This window comes from Microplitis demolitor, chromosome 1, assembly GCF_026212275.2.
Source record: "Microplitis demolitor isolate Queensland-Clemson2020A chromosome 1, iyMicDemo2.1a, whole genome shotgun sequence".
Lineage (NCBI taxonomy): Eukaryota > Metazoa > Arthropoda > Insecta > Hymenoptera > Braconidae > Microplitis > Microplitis demolitor.
In genome coordinates, this window is record NC_068545.1 from 1,222,569 (window position 1) to 1,234,710 (window position 12,142).

The following is a 12,142-nucleotide window of genomic DNA, read 5'->3' on the forward strand; positions in this document are numbered from 1 at the left end:
TTTAATTAACTATTTAATTAATAATTATTTTTATGTACAATTATTGATTTATATAAATATATAAATAGTTTAATAATTAAATATGGCATTAACAATTTTTATAACTTAATTTTAATATAAATATATAATGATTATTATTATTATATTTTATATAAATATGAATGTTTACATTAGATCATCTTTTAATTATGACTATAGTAATAAATTAGTAATGCAAATTATTATTTATTTAATAAATAAAATAAATAAATAAATAATTTTTTTTTTTTTTTTAAATTACACCTGAGCTTCATCGCCACATTGTGGCCGCAATTATTAACTATAAATGATTATTTTATTAAATATGACAAGTGATCTATACAATCCCAAACTTAATTTTAATAACAACAAAGTAAATACTTAATTAATAGATTAATTAATTAATCACGTATTGGTAAAATAGTTTAACTAAACTACAATATTTACATTGAAGGATTTATCATATACTCTTGACTCTGTCTGTCATAATCTGATACCTTGGCATTCTTTTGGTCATTTATTTTATTATCATCACTTTCTTCCGATTCTAAGTCATTGTTATTTTTTCTGTAAGAAAAAAAAATTAATTTAAAATTTATTTTTACCGCCACCTCATTTTCACCATAAATTTTTTTCAAATTTCGCGGTATCTGCGTTAATTATTATAAACTTCTTTTAATAAACTTAATAACTAATTAACTAATTTTTTTTTTTTTTTTAATTAACTCAACAAAAGTTTGGTCTATTGCCCAATTAATAAATCAATTTAAAAATCCCGCGTGAAAATTAAAAATAAATTAATAAACTTACAATTAATAAAATATAATATTCAAAAATAATTTATTGACTGAGAAATTTGAAAAGTGTTTAATTAAATAAAATTGGATTAATTAAAACAATCAAAATTAATTGGTGATGATAAAATAGTCCTTAGGTGGCCTTTAATTAATTGTGCAATTATACTTACGTATATCGATTTGTCGAGGGTAAAAATAATGACTTTGGACAATTTTTGTAATAAGGCCAGCACTCGCCGTGAATTTTTCCACGATTTTCAGCTTCGACGTACTCGTTAAGTAAATTTGCAAATGGTGACTTGCTTGCCCTATTAATAAATAATTTATTTAATTAATTGTTAAATTTAAGAGTAATTAAATGAATAATAAAGATAATTACGTGAAAAAGAGCTTGAGCATTTCTCCAATAAGTCCAAAATTACTGAGCGGATGGCCTTGAACTTCGCAAATAGCGCGAAGTAAACAAGCTTTCCCATCCATGCCCAGCGTACTCAGCATTTCCTCAGCAGTTATGTATAGTAATGCACGTTCTCCGCCATGAAATGCATTTTTAGGCGGTGCTTCCTCTAAATCACGTTTATGTAATCGTCGTTTTATAAACGAGGCTATAAAATCGGCCATCATCATACCGGCTCTTCTACTGTCCATTCCTCTGCCAAACACTGGCGGCAATGCACCGTAAGGATTTTCATTGTCTGTCAATCCCAGTTTATCGAAATCAACTGTAATTATTATTTTTAAAATATATATAAGTAACTGTTCATTATTAATTATTAGCCATTTGTCATTACCATAAATTAATGGCTATTAATAAATAATTGTTAATTAAATTTCTTTAGAGAATTTGAAATATTGATAAAATTATTGCGTAGTAAATATAAAAGTTCAAATTTATTATTAATAAAGACTACGATTTAAAAATTCGTAATTTTTTTTTTTTTTTTTATTTGTGATGAAAAAATAATTAGTCGGTAATTAAAAATGACATTTTGTCAAAATTTTGAAAATTGAGTATTTTTAAAAATTTTTTTAATGTTCAAAAATAAAAAAAAAAATTACAAAACTGTAAAATAAATTTTTTGGTCATGAAATTTTTGACAGATAAAAAATATGATCCTAAAATTAGCAGACAAAAATTTTCAAATTTTTTTTTACAACAGTTACAAAAAAAAAAAAAACTAAAAAAATGCACATGTAGAAAATTAAAAAATCTATGGGTGCAATTTTTTAAAATATTTTTATTTTAATAATTTATCGTTTTAAAAAATAATCAAAAAATTATTAGACGTCGGTTAACTAGAATCATGAAAAATGATTTAATTACAAAAAAAAATGAATACGTACTGGTAAAAGGAAGACTGATGGTCATATTGCTGAGAAATCCATGTGGAGGATAACGTACGAACGGTAGTGCCAGTGTGGGAGTGATTGTCATTATTGTACCAGGAGGCAGAGCTATCCTTCCATCATTGGTGATCCAAAATACTCGTTTCTGTCGATGATGGGGTTCATTTGCGCTATCGGAATTTCCATTCACTCGGCAACCCGTCAGCAGCGCTATCAATATCAATCTTAGCATGATTCTGTAAAAGATAACCACACACACATATGTATAAATATAAATATACAATCCTCGTAAAAAGATAATTTGCATTAAATAAAGTTTTAAAGAATGTGATGTAAGATAAGTGATAAGTATATAAAATAAAACAGGTTGTCTTCATGAGGTTGGTGGGTCGAGTCGTACGCGCCATAGTAATGATACACATCATGCTCATGATCTTGTCACTATGATGATGATGGTCCACTAGCTGAGGGTCTACCGGTAAAATCCTACTTGCTCAGATGACCAGTTTTATTTTTTTTTATCCTATCGTATCATTTCAACGTAACAGTATATATATATATACATATATATAAACTGTAAAAGTTCGTTACATATGGAATGTTCATCAATGAAAAAAATACCGACATTTATACACGTGACCTTTAATTTAAATTTAAATTTTATATTTCAACTCAATTAATTTTTTTTTTTTTAATTAATAAATTATTTAAAAAAAAAAAAAATAATTTTTGTAATAGTGCCAGATATTGACCAAGTGCCATTCAATGACCGGATACTTAAATACCCTTAAAAAATAAAAAATTAATTAATGAAAAATATGTAATTATAAATTTTTAATTTTCCATCAATTAAAGTCGCCAATTTTTGCTGCTAACTTTATTGTCATATTTTTTCGAGTGTGAATGTAGAAGACATCAGACAAAATTATAAATAATTAAAAAAATAAAATTTTTAAAAAAATGCACTTATTAATTTCAAAATTTTGTACATGCCCATTTTTTTGAATTTTATTTTTTTTAATTACTTCCTGGATTTATTAATAATTTTAAATTTGTCTGTCCGATACATTCATACTGATAAATTTTTCCATTTTTAAGGTAATCAGGTACCCAGTAATTAAATGTAATTTGGTCAATATTTGGTACTGTTACCCTAGATAGAATACTACTGATGATAAAGATTTGTTTAATAACCACAAAGAAAAAAGTTAAATAAATAAAATAATTTATAAGATGAATTGACTGCATCCCGCAACGGCACTGTAAGATTTTTCCGATCCGTTACTACAGAGTACAGGCCAGTCCGGCGTTTTCAGAAAATTAGCCATGTGATATAACACGTAACCGTTAGTTGCTGCCGCGACTGGTTGTTAATAGCTGTTGAATATCATGTTGAATTTTTATATCACGTATCACGTGAATATCGCAGCACAATTTACCCACTTTTTTAAAACATAAATTAGCCAAAGTTTTTATTGCATTTAAATTTTGACACCAAACAAAATCTGAATATTTTTAAATCTTAGTATACCACCTCGTTCACCTGGTAAACTAGTTTTTCAATAAAAAAAAACTCCTCAATAAAATTATACATGACTGTAAATTCGGTAACTTGTGAACGCGACCTATTTCATAATTTTTTTTTATTGTCTACAATTAATAATATTGAGGTACGTAATTTTTTTAATGAGCGACGAAGGCCAAGAAAATTGGAGACTCGAATTTAATAAAATGCAAATAAGATCCGTTAGGCTTTTTAATTTATTCGAGATTCCATTATACAATTGGGAGCGACATTTGGTATTCTCAAGTGCAACGGCACTGTCTTGGGTCTGTACGATCGAAAGAAAATAAAAAAATAAAAATATAAGAGAAATATAAATGGATGAATTAATGAATAAATAAATAAAATTTTTACCGGACACTAGAGTAATAATGCAGAAAATTTAAATTATTTAAATAGCATAGGTGCTGCTGGCAATTGGCTATTTACTGTAAATTAATCAACGAGGCTGAAATTATAAATAAGTACGACAATTGAATGTAATTATAGTGTGTCAATTGCTTTAAGAATACTGATTAATGTCCCATTTTATTTATTTTAGTGACAATACATCCTACGTATTGATATGCAGTGTCAAATTCTTTTTTTTTTTTTTTATAAACAGTTTTCTTTACTCGTATGAAAATTTAATCATCTGCATTCAAAATCATTTTTTATTCAAATTATTATTGGAAATTTTAGTTTTTTAATTTTTATTAGAAATTTTTGGTTCAGATATTTTGGTTTTTGATTTTTATCAAAAATTATTATTCAAAATTTTTGGATTGGAAATTTTGGTTTTTAAATTTTTATTAGAAATTTTTAGTTCAGATATTTTGGTTTTTGATTTTTATCAAAAATTATTATTTAAAATTTTTGGATTGGAAATTTTGGTTTTTAAATTTTTATTAGAAATTTTTGGTTCAGATATTTTGGTTTTTGATTTTTATCAAAAATTATTATTCAAAATTTTCGGATTGGAAATTTTGGTTTTTAAATTTTTATTAGAAATTTTTGGTTCAGATATTTTGGTTTTTGATTTTTATCAAAATTATTATTCAAAATTTTCGGATTGGAAATTTTGGTTTTTAAATTTTTATTAGAAATTTTGGGTTCAGATATTTTGGTTTTTGATTTTTATCAAAAATTATTATTCAAAATTTTTGGATTGGAAATTTTGGTTTTTAAATTTTTATTAGAAATTTTTGGTTCAGATATTTTGGTTTTTGATTTTTATCAAAAATTATTATTCAAAATTTTCGGATTGGAAATTTTGGTTTTTAAATTTTTATTAGAAATTTTTGGTTCAGATATTTTGGTTTTTGATTTTTATCAAAAATTATTATTCAAAATTTTCGGATTGAAAATTTTGGTTTTTAAATTTTTATTAGAAATTTTGGGTTCAGATATTTTGGTTTTTGATTTTTATCAAAAATTATTATTCAAAATTTTTGGATTGGAAATTTTGGTTTTTAAATTTTTATTAGAAATTTTTGGTTCAGATATTTTGGTTTTTGATTTTTATCAAAAATTATTATTTAAAATTTTCGGATTGGAAATTTTGGTTTTTAAATTTTTATTAGAAATTTTGGGTTCAGATATTTTGGTTTTTGATTTTTATCAAAAATTATTATTCAAAATTTTTGGATTGGAAATTTTGGTTTTTAAATTTTTATTAGAAATTTTTGGTTCAGATATTTTGGTTTTTGATTTTTATCAAAAATTATTATTCAAAATTTTTGGATTGGAAATTTTGGTTTTTAAATTTTTATTAGAAATTTTTGGTTCAGATATTTTCGTTTTTGATTTTTGTCAAAAATTATTATTCAAAATTTTTGGATTGGAAATTTTGGTTTTTAATTTTTATCTGAAATTATTAATAATTTTTTTTTAAAAATACGTGTCCTAATTTTTAAATGAGTTTTTATTCCATACATTAAATAATAAATACTAAAATATTTAATTAATTATTAAGAATTAATTTACAATTTTTTATGGAATAATTTAACAATTTATATTTGGATTTTTTTTTATTTAAATCAGAAATGTCAATTAAAAAATTTTTATATACTGCAATTATTTTTAAACTTCTTACATATTTAAAAAATTCATTGTTTTCAAAATTCCACTTCCAAAATCATTAAAATCAAATTTTTTCCACAATTCTTACAGATCTTTACTTTTCAAAATTTTTATGAAAATTTTAAATAAATAAATTAATCAGTTTCATTGGATATTTTTTTAATTAACAAAAATTTCGATGTTTGCAATGAAAAAAACCAGTTAGTGATACTTAAAGTCAATGTGCTTCTAATAAGTACAGGGCGTAGAAAGTTACAAACACTCTCGATGCGCTTATAATTAATTAATTCATTTCCTTGCACGTATATCATTCTTACATATAATATAAACATATATATAGACATAGAAGTATATAAAAGTAACCGAAAGTCGATGGGACATTCGATCGGATAAAAATTAGTCAGGTCATTTGCCTACTAACCGATTAAAAAAAATTTGTCGCCTACACATTATTCAAATTTTCCCCCCAAAAATAAATAAAAAAAAAATTAATAAAAAAATTGTACTAATATTTATTCAATTGAGACAATTAAATCTTAATTAATTGAATAACATAAAAAATAACAGTAAAAAATGACTTAATCTTGATTACGTATTAATAGGATTCAAATGAAATTATTTATTCTCCGTATATTATTATTTTTTTTTAACGCCTCGATGCATTTACAACCTTTACAGCATCGCTAGAAAAAAAAAAACTATCAAATGATAAATGTAAATGCTACAAATTCTTGACCCAGTGACTCTTTTACAATCGATTATTTTAGCTAACGGACCTAACATCCATATCAATCATTTCTTTTTTTGTTACAGTTCCAAATAAATAAAAACTTTGAACTTGATAACATAAAAAAATATATATATAATATATATGTAAGATTTATAAAATGAACGCTAAATAAAACTTTTTTGGCAAAGTTATAAGTCACTTGCTCGGTATAAAACAGGTCACTGTAATTCATTGAAACGTGCTCAGCAAACAGATCAATTTAATGTTATTATTATTATTATTATATTGGATCATTCACAGAAACTTTTTTTTTTTTGCTTAAATTTTATGAACCGTTAATTTTAACATTCTGATGTAATTTTATTTAAAAAATTTCTTATATAATCATACGGTTCTACGATGAACAAATTTCGAAATTTGGACTTTAGTATTTTGAACTGTACGGTTTTTGGTAAAAGAATTTTGAGTTTTGGATAAAATTCTAGATTTTTTTCATAAACGAATATTATAACTATCAAAATTATTATATGATTTTTTACAAAATTTTTCATATAATTATATGATTCCATAAAGAACATATTTCAAAATTTGGACATTATTAATTTAAACTGTCCGGTTTTTGGAAAAAAAGTTTTGAGCTTCGGATAAGATTCTAGATTTTTTTTTCATAAACAAATATTACAATTATCAAAATTATTATATGATTTTTTACAAAATTTTTTATATAATTATATGATGCCATAAAGAACATATTTCAAAATTTGGACATTATTAATTTAAACTGTCCGGTTTTTGGAAAAAAAGTTTTGAGCTTCGGATAAGATTCTAGATTTTTTTTTCATAAACAAATATTACAATTATCAAAATTATTATATTTTTTTTTTACCAAATTTATATAATTATATGATTCCATATGAAACAAATTTCAAAATTTGGACATTATTAATTTGAATTGTCCGGCTTTTGGCAAAAAAAATTTGAGCTTTCAATAAAATTGTAGATTTTTATAATGAACAAATATTACAACTATCAAAATTATTATATTAATTTACTATCATTAGTAAATTTAACCATTCATATAAATTTTTTTTACTTAAATTTAATCCATATTAATTTATGAAGTCGTGAATTTTAGAATTCTTAGGTAATTTTATCTCCAAAAAAATTTTGTACAAATTTTCTAGTATAATCATAGGATTCCAAACCAAACAAATTTCGAAATTAGGACTTTGGCATTTCAAACTTTACTGTCTTAAAAATAAATTTTCGAATTGTCAAAGTGATTACAATAATTTTTTTATCATTATTATTAATATGAGCACGTCAAAAAAATGTATAATAAATGGCGCCAATATTTGAATTCAAAAAATAAAAATTTACAAAAATTATCAAATTTCTTGTATCCAGCCACCGACTATGTATGAAAATTCATATATATGTATATATATTATAATTTTTATTGATAAAAAAAAAATATATAAAATTTCTCGGATATTTTCCTTTAAAAAAATACTCGTAACTGTAAAATAAATCAAAGATTGACTGATGAAAGATAAAGATTAAAAATCAGTAATTTCGATAGACAATAAAAAGTAAAAATAATAACAAAATTAATAAGGATAATAACGAAACAAAGTATATGATTAACGGTGATAGGAAGTAGACAGAAGCTGTGTATTGCATCTTAACATGATGACTATGCCGGTAAATTATTTTCTCGCCACTGCCAGAGGATGTAATACAGAATAACATTTAATAATACACTTACATACTGCAAGTATTACATATACTTATATATATAAATATGAATAAATTACGAATGACCTTGGCGCAGGTCACAATCAATCAAAAATTCATTTTTAAATTAACAAAACATTATTCCATTATTTAAATTAATTCATAAAAACATTTATAACGGGTTAATTAATTTATTAAAAAAATAAATGTCAATAATTTAAAGGTAAAATGAACTTACCGGTAATAATATTTGTAAGGCGTAAAGAAACGTATAAAAATTAGCGCAGTGACTATGACGGTGTAATTTTATTTTTTTTACACGCTAGTTAACAAAACTATGGCATAGTTATTTTTTTTTTTAATTAACTAATCACACTTCCTTATTAATTTTTTTTTAATTTATTTAAATCAACCCGCGGTTGTCTTGGCGCCAAAATTTAAATTTTTTAAAACTGGTGTTCAATTTATTGGTTTTTTTTTATGAAGGAGTAAGAAAAAATTTTAAATGTCAGATGGACGGACAGTTGAGTACTGGTTACTTAGGGATATACATTTTAGCGGGGGAATTTGAATTTTAAAAAATTTAAAAACAGTAATAATGAGATTGAAGCGGCGGTGACGAGTGTAACTGGAAGACTGACCGCATCTGATTCATGTTCACGTTACTATCTTACCCCACTGGATCTCCCCTTCTCTTTTTACCTTTTAAGTATTAAGTATATGTATATATATATATACATATATTTTTATATGTGATCGTGACTACCTTGTAAGGTGTAATAAAGTCATGTTTTATTGATAATTTTCTTTATTACTAGTGACTAGATTAAAAAATAAAAGCAAATTTAATTTTTATTTGGAAATTAAATTTTGATTTAAAATAAAACTTTTAGAGTTCAATGTTCTTTTATTAGTTTAGAAAAAACTGAGGTGGTGTCGATTTATTAAATTGGAAAAGTAAAAAATTAAATGACAATTATGTTGAGATAACTTTCACTAAATAAATTTTAAATAATCTGTCACTTTCACCCACGTGGAGCCCTTGACTATAAATTTTAAGTTTTAGAATATCAAGAGGACTAGCATTGGATTTGAAATTTTTTGTTAATTTATTGTTTTTATAATTTTATTTTCAACAAGACAGTTATGGGTAATTTTACTTTTTTCTAAAGGATAATTTATGGGATTATTTTTAATAGGGTCGGTCATGAAAATTTTAATTTCGAAATTATGTTTACTAATTTCTAGCGCCTTAATTACTGGGTTTAAGTACAAAGTGATAAGGACCTTTTTTGTAGAGAATTAAATTTCCTAAAAATTTGTATTCATTAATTTTTACCGTATTTTTAATAGTTTCTTCAGAATTTTAAATTATAATTTCTAAAAAAAATCAAGTGACATTTTTTATAAAAAAATATAAATTTTACGTTCGATAAGGTCTAGCGCCTTAACTACTGGGTCTACGTACAAAGTGATAAGGACCTTTTTTGTAGAGAATTCAACCCTCTACAAAAAAGGTCTCATACATTTTTTTCATATCTCCAATACTTTGCCCATAATTTATATATTTAGGTGAAAGTAAAATGTAACAAATTTTTCATGACTTAGTTCCCAAAAAAATTAAAATACAATATGACTTAGATCGCTTATTATATAAAAAAAAAAAAAAAAACATAAGATATAAATAAAAAAAGTCATTAGTTTTCACTCCATAAATGTTTTTTATTCAACTAAAATTATTAATTACGTCACATCTTAATAATTAAAAAAATTCATCGCTGGATACATAACAAAGTTTGCGTATAAGAAAAATAATAATAATAATAATAATAATAATAATAATAATAATAATAATAATAATAGTAAATAAGAAAAAAAAAACAAAAAACAAATTAGCATAAACTTAAATCATAAAATTTAAATAATGATATCAATAATCATTATTACTAATTTATTTTATTTCAAAAATTCTCTCCCCTCTTTTTCTTTCTCTTTCCCTTCTCCAAAGTCACTCATACTCTCATACATTTATATGGCACCTGTACATGTTTTCTCAACTTCATTCATCAAGTTAATTTTTAATTATAATTATAATAATAATAATAATAATAATAATAATAATAATAATAATAATAATAATAAATCAATTATTGTCTATATAACTTATTAATAATTATAATTACAGTTAAAATTAAAATTACTATAATTATAATCAAAAATTCAATTTTCATACATCTAATTAATCAGTAATTGAGCGCAGTTCCAGAAAACGCATACATCGTCGTAATTTTTTTTTTCATCATTATTATTAATAATAATAATAATAATTATAAACATTACTATTAATTATTACGTTTTTTTTTCGACACATTAATTAATATATAAAAACTGCATTGTTTAATGCATTGCAATTTAACGTGAGCATTTTTTTTGTTTCAATTTTTTTTATTTTTTCAAAACCTCAGTTTTGTCACAATAAAATATAATGCTTTAATTAACCATTAATAATTATCTAGATAAATATTTTTTTTTTAAATTTTTTATAAAAAAAAAAAAAATTACGTATAAAAGGCATCGCCAAATTTTATTGACTTATTCTTTATTGCTATTACTTTAATTACATTTTCGACAGAGCATTTTGGTAAATATTTAATTAATCATACGACTAAAGGTACCGCGCATTTATTTATTTATTTTTTTTTTTTTACTTAATTACTAAATTTATTTCTAAATATCGAAGTAAATTGGAAGCTCTAATTTTAAATTCTATACAAAAAAAAAAAGAAAAAAAAAATAGACTTAGAAATTCTAATACAAATCCCACTGCCTATTTAATCGTCCGCCGACTTACGTTAATATCACTTTACAGTTTTATTTAATTAATTAATTAATTAACAAAAAAAAAAAAAAATAAATAAAACTGAGGACTTAAAAAATATTTATAAAATATTAAAATTAATTATAACTTATTTAGTATTTTTTTTTTTAGCGAAAATAATAATAATTAATAATTAATCATTTATAAATGATAATTAAGTATAAGATATTAATTATTAAGACACTTCGGACCTGTGGCAGTGAGTCTGGTTGTCTGCTAAGAACTAAATCAATAGCAATTCATTTTCATACATATATGTACAATACCTCTCATACTTTCACTCATAGTCATCCATATTTTCCATTATTTATTTAATGTATACGAATAATTAACAATATTTTTAAATATTTAATTTAAACTTGGCCAATAATTAACAGTAACGGAAAAAAAATAATTTTGTAAATTAAAGTATAAATTCGCCTTCTTTTTTAAGTCCCGCTTTTTAGGCGCGAATTTTAAATATTATTTTATTTATCATTAAATGGCAACGTTTTATTAAAAGTATACGATAATATTTATAATGAAAAAAAAAAAAATATTTCTCACTCGTAGACACAACTGATAAATATTCCAATCCATCAAACACATCAGGTACTAAATTTTATCTAAATTATTTTTTTTATATTTAATTTTATAAAGACACCAGTATTTTTTTATTCATTACACAAAATTTCAGAATTTTTGAGTATTTAAATTATTTGAATACTAATGGAAATTTAAATTATTTTATTGCTGGTACCTGATATTTTTTTTGTTTAAATTTAATAAATAAAATACTAGTGTCATAATAAATTAACAATTTTTAAATAAATTGTTTTTGGCGCCTTTTTTATTTTAAGTGATACCAGCACCTGATAATGTTACATTTCAATTATTAATCAATTTTATTACATATATAATTTTTTTTTTTTTTTTTTTAATTTATTTCTCATTAACTCACTCCTCATTCTTACATATTTAAATAATCATATATTTGCTTTATCAATGAAATAATAAAGCGCCAAACTTAT

The 12,142-nt window shown here is 22.9% G+C and overlaps 1 protein-coding gene across 1 annotated transcript; it reads right to left on the minus strand.

The window, feature by feature from the left end:
* Positions 1 to 76: 76 nt before the first annotated feature.
* Positions 77 to 8,894, minus strand: LOC103569710 (uncharacterized). Its single transcript, XM_008547172.3, has 5 exons — positions 8,493 to 8,894; positions 2,160 to 2,398; positions 1,195 to 1,537; positions 986 to 1,123; positions 77 to 585 (listed from the first exon to the last, which is right to left on the minus strand). Exons 2-5 carry the CDS (start codon positions 2,392 to 2,394, stop codon positions 462 to 464), a joined length of 840 nt encoding a protein of 279 aa, XP_008545394.1. The 5' UTR covers positions 2,395 to 2,398; positions 8,493 to 8,894; the 3' UTR covers positions 77 to 461.
* Positions 8,895 to 12,142: the final 3,248 nt, after the last annotated feature.